Raw genomic sequence first — 17,442 nt, forward strand, 5'->3', positions numbered from 1 at the left:
GTGTAAAAAAAAAAAAACAAAAAAAAAAACAGGCAGATAGAAAATATGATTTCCTGGTCGAGCCGCCGGTTGCCCCCCCCCCCCCCCCACAAAAAAAAAAAAAAAAAAAAAAAAAAAAAAAAAAAAAAAAAAAAAAAAACGCAAAACCGAGGCATTATTTGTAAACTAAAGAGAATAAAAGATGATTTAACATAATTTAGGGCTGATGAGGTTTCCATGCATATTGCGGATACATACTGATATACGTGCAGAGAGAGAGAGAGAGAGAGAGAGAGAGAGAAAGGAAGGAGGAGAGAGAGGAGAGAGAGAGAGAGAGAGAAAAGGGAAGATGAGAGAGGAAGGGAGAGGAAGGGGGAGGGAAGGGAGAGAGAGAAAGAGAGAGAGAGAGAGAGAGAGAGAGAGAGAGAGAGAAAGAAAGAGAGAGAGATAGAGATAGAGAGAGATTAAGGAAGGGAGGGAGCGAGATAAAGGGAGAAGGAGAGGGAGAGCGGGAGGGGGAAGATGGAAAGGGATAGGGAAAGGGGAAGAGAGGGAGGGAAAAAGAGAGAGAGCTAAAGCGTGAGAGAGAAAGAAAGAAAAAGAGGAAGTGAGAGAGAGAGAACGAGAAATTAAAAGAGAAAGAGAAAGATAATATGAGAGAGAGAGAGAGAAAAAAAAAAAAAAAAGACAGAGAGTTGAAGAGATTCTTTTAATATTATTATCATTATTATTGATGTTGTTATTGTCATTATGATCATTATTATTACTTTATAATAATAATAATAATGATAATAATAATAATAATAATAATAATAATAATAATAATAATAATGATAATAATAAACAGTAGGTAATAATAATTATTATTATTATCATTATTATTTTATTATTATCGTTGTTGTTTTATCATTATTGTTGTTATTGTTATCATTATCATTATCCTCATCACCATCATTATTGTTATTATTATCATCATTGCACTCTGTAATCTTACAAAATATGACTTAACAACAGCAAAGCAAGCCAGTAAAATCTTAAGACCTTTGAACGTTATATAACTTCCACGATTTCTTAAAGATGCAGAAAAAAAATTAACATTTTATGAACGTTTTGTTAAATTGCAAGTCTGTTGCAACAAAGGTTCTGCCGGTGTGCGATTCTTTTTGACTTTGCTTCGAACAACTTAAAAGCGCTGGTAATTTAGATATTTAAAAAGATATTCCATCTTTCTTCCCAAACTACGTTGTAAGAGTTTGAAAAAATAATGGAGACGCTAATTCAATCTTCTCTCTTACAGAAATATGCATAAATATGAATACATTGTATACACACAGAAACTATGCATTTGCAAATTTATGAATGTAGTGAAGCTTATATATACGCAGACACACATACACAGTCACACACACACATATATACATTTGCATATACACATTCACACACACACACACACACACACACACACACACACACACACACACACACACACACACACACACACACACGCACACACATATACAAACACACGCACACACACACACAACACACACACACCACACACCACACACAATATATATATATATATAGATATATATATAATATATATATATATATATATAATATATATATATATATATATATATATATATATTTCTGTGCGGATCTACACTATTATATGCATATACACAGCCAGTTCTTCAGTGTCCCGCACCTCTCTTCCTTTCATCAGAAAATCCCACAGAGCTTTGCATATATCCCTCCACACACACCCTCCCCCTTCCCCGCCCTACCCCAATGCCCCCCTTCACCGCCTCCCACTGACCTCCTTCGCCGCCTCCCACTGACCTCCTTTACCGCCTCCCACTGCCCCCTTCACCGCCTCCCACTGACCTCCTTCGCCGCCTCCCACTGACCTCCTTCACCGCCTCCCACTGACCTCTTCACCGCCTCCCACTGACCTCCTTCGCCGCCTCCCGCAGGGCACGAGCTTCCTGATCTGGGACGTGGGCGGCCAGGAGAAGATCCGGCCGCTGTGGCGCTCCTACACGCGCTGCACCGACGGCATCGTCTTCGTCGTCGACTCGGTGGACATCGAGCGCCTGGAGGAGGCCCGCTGCGAGCTGCACAAGACCGCCAGGCTCCCCGAGAATCTGCAGGTGAGGCGGCCTTTCCGTTGTTGTTGTGGTTATTGTTGTAGTTGTAGTTGTTGCTGCGCATTGTTTGCGCCAGAAGCGAACTATTGTAAGCGGTGAGTTGTTAGCGACGGGTATGTTATCAGTTGCAAGTTGTTGTAGGTGTTAGTCGCAGGCCACTGTAATTTTCGACGGGTAGTTATCAGTGGCGATTTGCTGTTGGCAGTAGCGAGATATCGTTGCTAGCCATGGCATATTATTGCCAGCGGCGAGTCGTTGTCATAGATGGTTGCAAGGAAAAGAACAGGCAAGGCCACACTATCTTGTTTTTGATATTTATGGTACGCATCAGTTTCTTGTTTCTCAAAGCTTCGTGGATTATTTCGTACTAGTCCAAAAAATGGTGAGAGGAATTCGTGGTATCATACAATTTTTTTTATGAAGACGAGCTTCCTTCACATCTCGAAAAGAAATCTGGTTGCTTGTAATACTCTCATAAAATGCACACAAAGTCTTATTGAATACGTTAGATCTTACAAGTTACTCTTAGACTATTTACTAGTAAATTATTAGCATGGAAATGCTATTAAGCATCTACGGGAAAAATCAATTATTATTGGAAAGGAAACAGATCATTTATCCATTAAGCAGTGGCGAAGTAAAAATTAAATCATGTGATTTTTTTTCGTGATATCACTGAATATGCAATGATCATGTGTACCATTACTTTTACTTTTGTGTATGTTATTATAACATCATAGTTACACTTAAAACACATTTTTTGGAGCAGGATTTTCACTCGTACTCGTGTGGCAATTCCAAGATCTGGCGAGCTAAAGGGAATGTAAGAGACCCAAGCCATTCAAAATAGCTTGCGCGCCGGCTGCACAAAAGGAATTTTGAGTTTCGTTACAAATCGAGCGCTAGCAAGAGCAGCCTCTCTGCTTTTTGCCTTTATTGAAGGGGATATTGTTAGCCGAGTTGATGTAGGCTTTATTTTTTTTCGCATTCGGGATCACAGCCAGAGGGGGTGAGGGGAGGAGAGGGAGTGGAGAGGGAAGGGGGAGAGGGAAGGGGAGAGGTGGAAGTGGAGGGAGGAGAGGGGAGGGGAAGGGGGTAAGGGGGTTAGCAGCTGGTCCCCAACTGTTCAGGTCAAAGTTGCAGTTACGGGTTAAGTGGGAACGGTGTTAAGAGAGCGGGGTCCCAAATTTCAAGTATTAACACTGGAATGGTTTATAACGAATCTTCATGGAAAGGAAGCGCCGGTGCGATGGCTGATAGTAAGAAATTGGTTTGTTATAAACTTTATCATGGTTCGTTAAAGGTTTATCTAAAAGAGTTAGAATGGTCTGCTAATAAACTCGCTGTGTGTCTTCGAAAGTATACCAAATATTGATTAGTACGCCATAATAATCACTCTGAAAAAGCCAGTGTTATAAAATCAAGAGTAGGCCTACGCACACATCATCCTATATCATAGTATATGCGATAAGAAACCCGACAAATGCTAATATCACTTTCTTGTGCACTCTTAGGGTTTTAGGTTAACGTATATAGATGTCAATGCCGAGCCAAGGCTGGTTTCCTGGGGCAGCCAAGGTCAGATCGACATCAGCTGGAACGTGGTTTAGGTGAAGGTGAAAGTATCTGATTGCTTGTTGACGAAAACCGGTGTTTACTTTAACTATGTCTTTTTATTTATGATCATTTCTGTTTGATTTATTCCAGGGCCATATTTGTACTTTCGTTATACTTGCGTACTTTAAAATTCGGTTTGGGTGTGAGCACATTCCCAAGTGTTTTTTTTTCTTGTTGTCTTTGCTGCGCTGTTAATTCGATGGCAAGGAAAGCAAGATTGCAATAATCATCATTAGCTTATAACACTGAAGCTTTTGTTCGAAGGCACAAACCGCGCTAATAATTTCTTTTATAATTTTTTTGGCGTCCACCCGAACCCGCCTTCATCTCCGTAAACAAGGACAGAATTCCTAAGAAACGACAAGAGTTTTGTCTCTTGTTCCGAATCCTACAAGGTCCAGCATCAGTTTACGTCGGAAAAGTTAGTCGAGAGTTGAAATTTAATTCCTTTCTCTCCGCTAAAGTTTCCAACATGTAGTTATCCGCGTGAAAATGTAGGTTGTTGGTGACGCGAGCACATTGCGGGCGGGGCCAGAGTAGGTGGCGGAAAAGGGCAATGTTATTATTCACGTGATCGCGATAGCCTCCCGGGCCGACAGCTCTTTTGTGAAGTAGTTTACAGGCCCGTCGTGATTCCTGTGCGCGATATGTTTATTCATTGGTTTCCTGGCTTCATTTGTAAGTTGGGTTTCGAATCTTGATAGAGATATTAAGGAAAATGAATGAAAGCGCATAGTATTTATTAGTGTCTTGTTTACACATTAGAGGTTCACCGATTCTCAAAATACATTCAAAGACTAGGATTAGGTTTCAGATTTAACCGTTTCTTTACCAATGGATCCTTAGATACAAGTGTTTTGATAACTATTTTTCCCTCAATAAAATTGCTCTTCGGTGGGTAACTGGCGGGTTCTGAATGTAAAAGGCTCATGATAACAAATGGCTCATAATGCTACGATGTTGCTTCCTTTTGTCATTATAACTGAATTATCAGGTTAAATTTCTTGGCCATAGCTTTCGCATGTACCTAAGGAGTCTTTGTCATACCCGTAAAAACAAAACCCAAAAAACTTAGATAGGGAATTGTTCAAAGAAGTGTAATCAACCAAGAACCATCGCAATAAATTGAAAGAGGTTAGGGAAGATTTTCCTTTGATCCAAGATCATAAGTAAACTCCTCCCAACAGGACCGTGATCCTTAATGGCCCTTGGCGAATGGACATCCTGGGTAATAGACGTCCCATAAGGCAGCTGTTCGAAGGAAGATGGTATTCTCTGAGGAGGCTGTGCGGTGGTGCTGACATTTACGCGATCTGATCGACGATGACTCACGCACAGGCAGGCAAATCGATAGGAAGAACGCAGTATGCAATAACACGCACTATAATAATGGCAATGACAGTGGTAACAATGATAATAAAGACAATGATAATGATAATAACCCACTCCGTTTCGAGTACAACCAGACACCTCTTCAGGCAGAAACACAAAGGAAATTTACTTCTGCTCGAAACGCCACAGATTTAGTACATTCTTCCAACGCAACCTGTGGCTACGTTCCGTCACGTGGTAACAAAAGCAACAACTCTGCGTGGACTGGCTACACGGAGATAACACTATTGTGGCGGATTTTACTCCCATTCATTAGGCGGTTTGGATGCTGAGTCGTTATCGTTATTCAGAACAAGGGTGTGGTTGGAGGGTCGTCTCAGCGGTGGGTTAGTGTTTATTTTTTTTCCCAGAAAAGGGATGTGGTTATTTTCACTTGGTTTGGCGAGGGTTGATAAAAAAGGATGAACAGATTGACGTCAGAGTCTGAATAAGTTTTGATTACTTTGAAGGCATTTTTAAGTTAGAGACAAGTTAATGGATAAGCAAAGGGTAAAGGAAGTAAGTAAAGGTAAGCAAGAAGTAGAGAGGCATGTAAATAAGGAAGAAGCAGGCAAGTAAATCAATGAGGACATAAAAATGATCAAGCAAACAAGTAAAGGAGACATGAATACACAAAGGGAATACAACTAAAAACTAAACAAGCAAGGGTAGACAAGCAATTAAGACACGAGAACGTATACGAAAATTAAGTAACCAAGAGAGTGAGGAGCAAAGAAAGAACAGATCAAAACAAGTAAGTAAGTCAGGAGGAACTAAATAAGTAAACAAGAAAATACAAAAGAGCAAATCAACAAACGACCAAACAACCAACCAAACAAACAAAAAAGTAAACTAAAAGAACAAAAAGAAAACAACCAAAACTTAAGCAAACAAGGAGCCACCATCACGCTAGAAGCTAAGCAAGTAAACAAGTCGCGCAAAACAAGCAAACGGGCAAGCAAAAAAAAAAAAGATAACAATAATAAGTAAATAAATAAATAAAATAAATAAATAGATAAATATTAGGTAAATTCGTCGATTTTTTTCCCTTTGGAAACGCACCTCCGCCAACTTCTCCCACGATCTGGTTATTGATTGATTATGGAGAAAGACCAAGAGGGAGAAGGAGGGAGGGAGGCGAATGAGGGAGGAGGGAGGGAGAAAGACCAGGAGGGAGGGAGGGAGGCGAAGGAGGGAGGAGGGAGGGAGGGAGGGAGGCGAATGAGGGAGGAGGGAGGGAGAAAGACCAAGAGGGAGAAGGAGGGAGGGAGGGAGGCGAATGAGGGAGGAGGAGGGAGGGAGGCGAAGGAGGGAGGAGGAGGGAGGCGAATGAGGGAGGAGGGAGGGAGGGAGGCGAATGAGGGAGGAGGGAGGGAGGGAGGGAGGCGAATGAGGGAGTAGGGAGGGAGGCGAATGAGAGAGAGGGAGTGAGGCGAATGAGGGGAGGAGGGAGGGAGGGAGAAAAGGCGATTGAGGGAGAGAGGGAGGGAGAAAAGGCGATTGAGGGAGGGAGAAAAGGCGACTGAGGGAGATAGGGAGGGAGAAGAGGCGATTGAGGGAGGAGGGGGAAAAGGCGATTGATGGAGATAGGGAGGGAGGAAAGGTGATTGAGGGAGAAGGAGGGAGGGAGGAAATGCGATTGATGGAGAGAGCGAGGGAGGAAAGGTGATTGAGGGAGGAGGGAGGGAGAAAAGGCGATTGAGGGGGAGAGGCAAAAATGGGGGAGGGAGGGAGAGAGGGAGAAAGGGAAATGGAGGGAAGGAGAAAGGAAGACGAAGGGAGAGGAGGACGGTGGAGAAAGATCAAGATCAAGAGGGAGAGGAGATGGAGATGGAAAAGGAGAGAGGGAGAAAGAGTGAGTTGGAGGGAGGGAGATGGAGTGAGTTGGAGGGAGGGAGATGGAGTGAGTTGGAGGGAGGGAGATGGAGTGAGGGAGAGAGAGAGAAAAGCAGATGGAAGGAAGGAGAAAGGGAGAGAGGGAGAAAGACCAAAAGAGGAATGGAGAGGAGTGAGAAAGGGAGATGGAGGGAAGGAGGGAGATGAAGTGAGGGAGAGACTGAGAGAGGGAAATGGAGTGTCTGAGAGAGGGAGAAAAGAAGACTGAGGGAGAGAGGGAGATGGAGAAAGACCAAGAATGAGGAGGAGGAGGAGGAGAGAGAGAAGGAAAAAAAAAGAGTTAAGGAAAGAGAAGGAAGAGAGAGAGAAAGAAGGGGGGAAGGAAGAGGTAGAGACAGGGAGAGTAAGAGAGAAAGAGAGAGAGAGAGAGAGAGAGAAGGAAGGAAAAATACGAAGGAGGATGAAAGGGAGAGAGAGAAGGAAAGAGGTGAGAGAAGAGAGAGAAAAGAAAATGAAAAAAAAAAGAAAATGAAATGAGAATGAGAAAGAGAGAATATACAAAGAGGAAAAAGAGAAAGAGAAAGGAAAAGAGAAAGAAAAGGAAAAAAGAATATGAGAGAGAGAGGGAGAGAGAGAGAGAGAGAGAGAGAGAGAGAGAGAGAGAGAGAGAGAGAGAGAGACAGAGACAGAGACAGAGACAGAGACAGAGACAGAGACAGAGACAGAGACAGAGAGAGAGACAGAGAAAGAAGAGAGAGAGGGAGAAAGAGGGTGGCACCCTCTACCCTCTCCCTCCCCCTCCCGAGTCCAAAGCACGCCCTGACGCTGAATACAAGTGGTTTGTACTTCTATTGCTTTCGTATTTGGTGGTCGTTTGGTCTGAATTCCACGCGGCTTTATGTTTAGGAGATAAGAGGGCTTTTGAAAGAACGTTTTTTTTCAATGAAAAAGTACTTTCGTGGATTTTTTTTTGGGGGGGGTATAGTTACAAATATATATATATATATATATATATATATATATATATATATATATATATATTTTATATATATATTATATATATTTTTTTTTTTTTTTTTTTTTTTTTTTTTTTTTTTTTTCTTTTTTTTGGGGGGGGGGGGTTAAAGATGGTGGTGGTGGTGATGATTTGATGATGAAAATAATACTGAGGATAATGACAATATTGTAATAATAACCATCATGCTATGAGTAATGATAATAATGGTAATGATAGTTATCAATATCACAATAATTATGGTTCATTGCATGTGACTATTCTGCTTTAACCTCTTTCCAAAATTGTCGAAAAGGTGTTTTGCATTGCAATTGCAAAAGCTTTGGATCTAATGATATTATTATATATTTTGCCTAATGGCCGAATGATACTTTTCTGCTGAAACTCCATTTAACTGCTGCGTGTATCTATATTTAGATTGGCATAATGACTCACCTCATTATAATGGCTCACCTCATTATAATGGCTCACCTCGTTATGAATATAAACAAGCTTGTCTGTAAGTATCGTTCACAGTAAAACTAGCTCTTCTGCTATGACCACTAGTACTACTAAAACTACTGCTACCATCGTTACCATTTATAATACGGTATTTTCGAAGTAATGATGATGAATATCTGAATGAAACAGTAACACTGTAGATTTATTTGAATGTATTCAGAATCTCAATAAAAATCTTACGTAAATACAAAAGACCACAACAAAGGTATATAAAAAAAAACAACATGAAAGACAATAACATTTTCGAAAATAACTTTTAAAACTTTTAGAAATGAAGAGAAGAATTACTAGCCTAAATACTTTTAAGTTCAGTCACTGTTGCCATTTGCCTTAAAAAATTTTTTTTTTTACTATTTATCTCTTTGTTTGTTATGACAAGTGAAATCTTTAAGAGCCTTTCGTTATTATGAACCTTTAAATGTAAGGCATGTCAGCCATTCCGATCCTACGCTACGATGTAATTCTTTTGTTGGAGGAATATAGTTCAGTATGAGCTTAGAGATTTTATTTTGTTTACTTCTATATTTGTCACAAGAAGCTCCGAGATGGGCAGGTGCAATCCACGAGCAGAAGTTCGACTAGGCTTACAGCCTAGCATGCGTTTCTACATGCACATTGATATCCTCCCTTCCCTTTAACACTTTCCTCCTCCCCTTTTCCTTAAACTCTCCCTCCTCCCCTTTGCCTTTCCTTTTCCCTCCTCCCCTTTTCCTTTCCTTTTCCTTCCCCCCTTTTCCTTACCCTCTCCCTCCTCCCCTTTCCGTTTCTTTTCCCCTTCTCCCCTTTCCCTTACCCGCTCCCTCCTCCCCTTTGCCTTTACTTTGGATACGACGAAAATACGCCATCTATAGGCGACGCGTAGAAATATATTTCAATTTGTGTCTGACTCTGGCTCGTGTTTGTACGTTGCTCAGTGCTAGATCTCCACGCGCATAGACTGTGTGTTTGCAGACACGAATACATTAAATCAAAAGAACATTAATACCGTGCTTAGCATGTCTTTTTTTTTTTTTTTCCTATTATTATCTCATGAAAGAATGTATTTTTAGATTCTTATTGATACTTGAATAATAAGTTTGTACCCATCTTTCAGTACCTCATATATTTCACGACTTTGGGTGGATGTAATAGACAAATGGTAAAAAGTTCGATAACAGAAGGGAAGGCGAGTAGGCAGTGTCCATAATAAGATCACTTGAGCAAATACCCTTAAGCTTGTTAACATAAACGACGTTTATTCTCCTTGAATATCGTGTTTGTTCTTCCGTCTTTCTCTAGTATGACAATATCATATAGGTTTTGTTTTCAATAAACGCTTAAAGTGTCAGTGGGATTTTATTTCTTTCTTTATTTTTTATTATCATTATTATTATTATTATGATTTTTTTTTTTTTTGTCGCAAGAAATTTAATTTTCATATATTCATTTAGAAAATATCAAAATAGGAAGGCAACATGCATGCTTTTTGTGTTACCAAATTGTTTTTTGATATTAGGATAATCTAATAATTAATTTAACAAAATACGCGGTAACATTGTTTTTTTTTTATCATGTACGGGCGAACAACAGAAAAAAACAAGACAAATATATTATGGAGTTTCGTAACAAAAGTGTTCGTACTATAAAATGTCTTAAGTGTGACTTCCCAGCACAATATAGATATTATTTAGCTGCTATAATGCAAACTATATAACCAGCAAATAAAAAAATCAAGGCTGTAGCAATAATAATAATGCATATTAAAGTGTGTTGGGGTTAATGTAACCGATAAGATACGTTACATTTTCGTGTTTACAAATTGATTGCATGGAAATGAAACGCATTACAAGTTAGTCAGACTATCGTTTACATGAAATATTATGAAGCCAAAATCCCCACGACACCTATCCTATCCACACTGCCCTACTGCAACATCTTGCAATTGCTCTCCTCTGCAGGTTCCCATCCTGGTGCTGGCCAACAAGCAGGATTTACCGGGAGCCAAAGACCCACAGGAGATCGAGCGCCTTCTGGGGATCGCGGAGCTAGGCAATACCCATCTGTGGCATATACAGGTAAAGCGCGTTTGTTGGTAGTGGATGACCTTTTTGTTAGACGTAATTTGTGTTCAAGAGAAGAGAAGTAGTTTGTAGATGTAGTTGTTAATATGGTATATGGATAGAGGGAGAGTGTGTGTGGGTGAGTGAGAGTGACAGTGAGTGTAAGAGTGAGAGCGAGTGTGAGTGTCAGAGAGAGAGAGAGAGAGAGAGAGAGAGAGAGAGAGAGAGAGAGAGAGAGAGAGAGAGAGAGAGAGAGAGAGTGAGTGAGTGAGTGAGTGAGTGAGTGAGAGAGTGAGGGAGTGAGGGAGAGAGTGAATGAATGAGTGAGTGAGTGAGTGAGTGAGAAAGAAAGAACGATAGAAAAAAAAGAAAGAAAGAGAAAGAGAAAGAGAGAGAACCCCGACCCCCAGTTCTTAATCAACCTAACGCCTCGCCGTGCCACCCTTCCTTCCTCAGCCCGCGTGCGCGATCACCGGCGAGGGCCTGGACGAAGCCCTGGAGAACCTGTACGAGATGATCCACAAGCAGAGGCGCCTCTCGAAGACCAGCAAGAAGAAGCCCAGATGATCTTCGACCTCCGACTAGTTGGCTGCCTCTGCCAGCTGTCGGAAACCCTGGTGCTGGGAATGCTGCCCCTTGAGCTGGTGGAGTCGAGACGATCAAGCTGCCTACGTGTAATGTCTTCTCTTGTTTTCTCTTTGTTTTTTTTTTGGAAGCCTCGGGTGGTGTATAATTCATGGGCCTACGTACCTTTCCCCCCATCCCGTTGTAAATGTGCGTGCGAAATGCGTGTGTTTGCTGAGGGAGGCACATCTAAATTATCTATGTTGTGTCGCACTCTCGAGCGAGCAAGCAAGTAAGCGTTGTGTGTCTCTTGAGAGTTGGTATCTTGCACAGAGCTGTGATTTTATTTATTTTTTTCGTATGTGAACGCTTGTGAACAGTTCTTCTATGTAGGCCTATTCTTTGCGTTTTTAAGTTTCTGATCTTCAGCTGTACGAAAAAAAAATCCTATTTGTAATGTTTCGAACTGCACATAGGACTCACGCAGAAATCGTCCTGCACAAGGCATTTGGTGGATTATCAAGGTGCCTGCAATGCTGCAACAGCAGTGACAACGAGAGAAAAAAAAAAGTTGATTTGCGGACTCGTTAACGAAGGCAAAGGCATATGAAGAGGATAACCAGCAGTCCAGTCAGTATAAGATATACAGGTGTTTTTGACTTTGATGGTTAAATGCCAGAGAGAGTTGGTCCAAACCCTGACTCGATGAAACATTGCGTACTGAACTTTTGGATGTATGATAAGCTGGGCCCTGAAACGCCTTCCCAGCCCCCCCCCAAGTGTGTTTGCTTACCTATGGACGTTTCTAAAAAAAAAAAGAAAGAAAAAAACTTTGTGCTACTAAAATATAAATGTATATATTGAAAGCATCTGTGTAGATTTCTTTTTATTTGTAAGAGGACCATCTTTGAAGACGGTCTGTTGGCGTTTTACTATGGTCGAGTTTTTTTTTTTCCTCGTCCAAGACAGTCGCGAATCCCCGAATGTGGGGTCTTAGTTTCGAAATCACCCAAGGCCTCCGTTTGACTGTGATTCATCTTGTGAGCGTCTGTTATTCTCTGTTCTGTGCAGGAAAGCAAAGCACAACCAGCCCTAGAAGCCATGGAAACAACACGTGGAAATAGCCAATGGAAAATGGATACAGTGCATGATTTTATCGACTATGAAGAGATTGTTGTAAAACAGAAATTAAAAAATTGAATAATTTCACTTGAAATTTTTTTTCATAGTCGCAGATTTGTTCGCCAAACTATTGCGTAATTAGTAAAATTAGTTCACTATTGTGCAAAAAGTAAAAACTTGCTATCAAAAAAAAATATTTTTACAATTTAAAAGTCTTAAACAGTTTTGAACACAAATTCGTTCTCACTTTCAAAACAGACATTATAATTCTCATGATGCGCGGGTTATCAGAATGCTGTACATTTGAAGGCTTTCTTTTTATACTCGTATTGTGTAGCAGGTGTTTCAAGGTCACTAGAGTTACATATCTAATACCATTAGAATATGCAACAAACACACACACACACACACACACACACACACACACACACACACACACACACACACACACACACACACACACACACACACACGCACGCACAGCGATACGTACACCTATTTCCACAATGCACTGTTACACGAAAATAAAACCAACACAGGTGCAATTATTTTATTGTGATCTGCTCTGCATTTGGACCGATACTATACACGGCAAAGATAAATACATATTTCTAGTGTGATATTAACGACAATACTCCACCGTGTGATGTGTCAAGGCTGGCCAGTGATGAGATGACTGATCGATTGACAGGCTGGTGGTCCAAAGTGTCACTGACAGGTTGACAGGATTGATTCACAAAAACGTGTGTACAAAGAACACGTGGTTTTATAAACGCATCTAGTCACTTAGAAGTCTTGTAGGTAGAATGGTCTTTCTTAAAGCTATAGAGATATCTTATACAATATTGAAGAAGATTTGTTTATTTTCACTGATGTCACTGCTCACATCACACACACACATACACCCACACATATACACATAAACACACACACACACACACACACACACACACACACACATACATACATACACACAACAACACACACACACAAAAACACATACACACATATAATATAATAATAATACCCACTGCCACATCATGTTTGATACATCAGCACAGTTAATGATAAGAATATAAAATAATGTAGAATATAGTAAGATATTACTAAAAACAAGATTAGATATTACTAAAATGTTTGTTATTAAATAAATAACGTTAATTAAAAGCAATATGCAAATTGACCAATAACAGTCCTTCTATCATTTATATTCATATTATCGCTCTAATCTGTCTCTCTCTTCCTTCATCTTTATCGGACTTCCTCTTTCCTCCATCTTTATCGCTATTCCAGATTCTTCCCCTTCGCTGAAATCCTAACACGTCCACTTAAATGTCACACATTAATTCCCTGTCCTGCGAACTCCTTCATTCGCTGTGCTGGTTCATGCCAACAGTTTTACGCTCCTTGATGGACGAATACACGTGTACATACATAGAGGCGTTGCTGTTCAGGCACGTGCACATACATACGTGCACACATCACACACACATACATACGTATATATATTATTACATACATACATACTCATATACATACTATTCTATACTATTGCTTGTACGCGCACATGTGTGTAATAGCCAAAGGTACGTTAATACGTTAATACCAGGTATTCTTAAAAGCTGTTCTGTGCAAAACGCCACTTTTAATCCACTGAAATGCTGTAGCCTGTAATATTACAGTTCCTAATTTCTTTTCGCGTTTTTTTTCTCTTTACAAATGGAAAAAAAGTGAATTGAAATGAACGCGTAATATCACCCCATTGTTTTCAATCGTGAATATTCAGCTGGTGTGCCTTTCCTTACGTGTGACTCTGGCCGAACTCTATCTTTACAGTGCAGTTAGTGTTTCTAATGCCTCTGTCATTTTTGGAAGATAAGCATTATCATTATCATTATTAATACTATTATTATTATTATCATTATTATGATACTTAGTTTTTACTCATTGTAGGTTTTAAACCTAAGTGAACGTCTTAAACAAAAATAAAAAACAAAAACAACTTCACATGAAATATATCAACTGTAGAGTACATACACATCGGCATATTAGAGCTCCTTATAAACATATATCATGCATGTTATAGATGATGTCCCTACCTTCAGAGCGGCCATGGGGTTACGAAATTAGTTGACTCACGTTTCTAAATACCCATGTTTTTATTTTTGCTGTACAGAAAGCAATTTTTTCCAAAGGTACAGTAATTTGAAATCAAACAAAACATAACCTGGTAGATTTACTATATTCTTTTCAGTGTTTCAAACAGCTAAAAATACGAGGAAAAAAATTAAATACGAGGAAAAAATCAATACGCCCTTCAGGTGTAAATGAAACAGGGCCAGATTTATTACGGGTTACAAGTGATGTCATTACCACAGTGGTAGTTTGTACGGTCTCTCTCTCTCTCTCTCTCTCTCTCTCTCTCTCTCTCTCTCTCTCTCTCTCTCTCTCTCTTTCTCTCTCTCAATCACACACACACACTCACACACACACACACAAACCATACATTCAGTGTCAAGACAAATAAATAGGTAATATAGTTAGTCATACACATAGACAAACAACTAGATAGATAGATAGGTTGACAGACAGTCAGATAGACAAAAAAAAGAAAAGAAAATTATTTATAAACCTAATGATAGAGAAAAAGATCTATTTAAACTGCGGCAGAAATTATATTGGCAGACAGGCAGATATAAATATAGTAAGTTTAGACTGATCAGCATCCGTTCACACACACACACGCACAGTGAAATCAGCAGGAGTCCGAGGAGAGTAAGTCAGGGGCGGGATCCTATGGTAGGGAGCCACGAAAGGTATCCTATGGTACGGAGCCATGAGAGAATCATCATGGTAGGGAGCTACGCAAGGTATCCTATGGTACGGAGCCATGAGAGAATTATCATGGTAGGGAGCCACGAAAGGTATCCTATGGTACGGAGCCACGAAAGGTATCCTATGGTAGGAAGTCATAGGGAAATCATCATGGTAGGAATCCACACAAGGTATCCTATGGTAGGGAGCCACGAAAGGTATCCTATGGTACGGAGCCACGGGGAAATTATTATGGTAGGAAGCCGCAGATGGAGTCCTTTAGACAGCCATGGAAGAAATCCTGTAATATTAAGCTGTGGTTAGAATCCTGTGGCTTCCTTATTCTGCTGTGTGAAGGAATGGTGGGAGTCCTTTAGTAAGAAGACAAGGCAGGAATCCTACGGTTAAAGCTACGGAAGGAATCCTAAGGTAGGAAGCCATGAAAATAATCCTTTAACAGGGAGCCATGGAAGGTATCCTATGGTAGGAAGCCTTGTAAATAATCCTATAACGGGAAACCACAGGAGAAATCTTACAGCTGGAACCCTCAGTAGGAGTCCATTGATAGAAAGCCATGGAAACCCTGGCAGAAACCCCGTGTAGGATACCGAGAAAGGAACCCCACGGGAAGGAAACCCCATGGGAGGAGCCCCGCGTATAGAAACCCACGGAAGGAACCCACGGAGAGTCCCAGCAGAGTCGCCAGCCATCCTGCAGACGCTTCGGTGTGTCGGCTGCAGCGTAAGGTCGTGTCATACGTGGATCATATATTTTCTCTGTGATATGTTGTATAGATATTGACAGGTGATATACTCTTGAGGTCTTTTGCCTCTGTTTTTTGTTTTTTTTTTTGTATAATGGTGTCACTAGTATATACTTTTTTTCTGTTGGGTTAAGCTTGCCATTTATATATATATATATGAGATAAATAAAATCGAAGAGAACAGAGAAAGGAAATTTGAAAAAAAGGCTTTCTTATGGCAGTTTCTAAGAGCTTCGTCATGGTTGTTCGTCCTGCCACAACCCATTTAGAAAAAAGACACTAAATAAATAAATAAAAAAGTCGACATTGTTTTTTGGAAAGAATGTACCGTTTTCTCATCAAATCTGATTTTTTTGGTTTGTTTGTTTTGTACTCCGCTGTTTTTTTTTTTTTTTTTTTGTGGAGAACATATTGGTCATTTTGACATTATCTCTTATCAAATTAAATGCAGAATAAGGTAATCTGCTGCCCGAACGATTGTGTAAGAAATAAAAATAAATAAATAATAGATGATGATAAATAAATAAATCTGGTAACAAAGAGTTAGATTATTTGATCTTAATATGTCTGCCATTTGCTCGACTTATTATTATTATTATTATTATCATTTTTTTTTACAACTTCAAGATGTATATTATCTCTCTACTTAGTAATTAATAAAAGACTAAACTGGTCTCAGAATCATTGATATTATTATTAACATTATTTTTATTTTTATTTTTTTTCTTACAACTTCAAGATGTATATTATCTTTATACTTAGCAAATAGTAAAAGGCTGTACCAGCCTCATAATCGTTGATATTATCACCATTAATGATATTAATATTATTATTATTATTATTATTATTTTCTTACAACTTAAAGAGGTGTATTCTGTATTCTGTTTCTACTTAACAGATAATAAAAGACGGTCTGATAAATGCTTATATTGTAAATTTTGTATTCCTCTTGATTTAAATTGCATGTACCGAGCTGTATCTATCCTAACCTTTGTTTAACACACAAATAATGAGAGTAAGTAACCAAATTTGATAACAAAAATAATAATAATAAATTGCACCACGTCTAATGCTCTTACTTATTTTCTTTTCATTTTATATCTCATAGAATTTGATAACAAAAAAATAAAATAAAAATAATAGTAAATTGCACTCTTACTCATTTCTTTTCATTTATATCTCATAGAATTTGGACGGATTTTTCTAACCTTTTCTGACAGAGTGATTGAGGTGAAATACATACGAAATGGTGATTACAAATCCAGTAGCTTTGTTTATCTTTGATTTTGTATTGTAGATATATATAGGAGAGAGAAAGCCTTAGGACGTTGTACATCCAGACTGTTGAACTTTCCCATACAAATATAAAGCTTACACAAAATATGCGACGGGTTTTTCATTATCCTTAAAGGAATTGGCGTCCAAGCAGAGAATTAATTCAATGGAAGCTTCGTGTGGTCTAGATGATGGGATGGAAATGTATTTAGTGTGACAAGGCTTTGGGATTAGATAGTGACACACACACACACACACACACACACACACACACACACACACACACAACACTCACTCACAAAGAGATGTGTGTGTGTTTGTGTTTTACAGCTGAATGCGTCCTTGCCTGTTCCACAAAACACAATTGTTCGAAACAATAAAGCATACAAACAG

General features: G+C 39.4%; 1 protein-coding gene across 1 annotated transcript in view; it reads left to right on the forward strand.

The window, feature by feature from the left end:
• Positions 1-12,284, forward strand: part of LOC119578132 (ADP-ribosylation factor-like protein 4C) — an 82,233-nt gene extending 69,949 nt beyond the window's left edge. The window contains exons 2-4 of the mRNA XM_037925867.1: positions 1,959-2,135; positions 10,410-10,526; positions 10,968-12,284. Of these exons, the coding sequence (XP_037781795.1) occupies positions 1,959-2,135; positions 10,410-10,526; positions 10,968-11,078 (405 nt within the window). The 3' untranslated portion in view covers positions 11,079-12,284. The remainder of the gene's footprint in view (positions 1-1,958; positions 2,136-10,409; positions 10,527-10,967) is intronic.
• The last annotated feature ends 5,158 nt before the right edge of the window (positions 12,285-17,442 follow it).

This window comes from Penaeus monodon, chromosome 10 (assembly GCF_015228065.2).
Source record: "Penaeus monodon isolate SGIC_2016 chromosome 10, NSTDA_Pmon_1, whole genome shotgun sequence".
NCBI classification, from domain to species: domain Eukaryota; kingdom Metazoa; phylum Arthropoda; class Malacostraca; order Decapoda; family Penaeidae; genus Penaeus; species Penaeus monodon.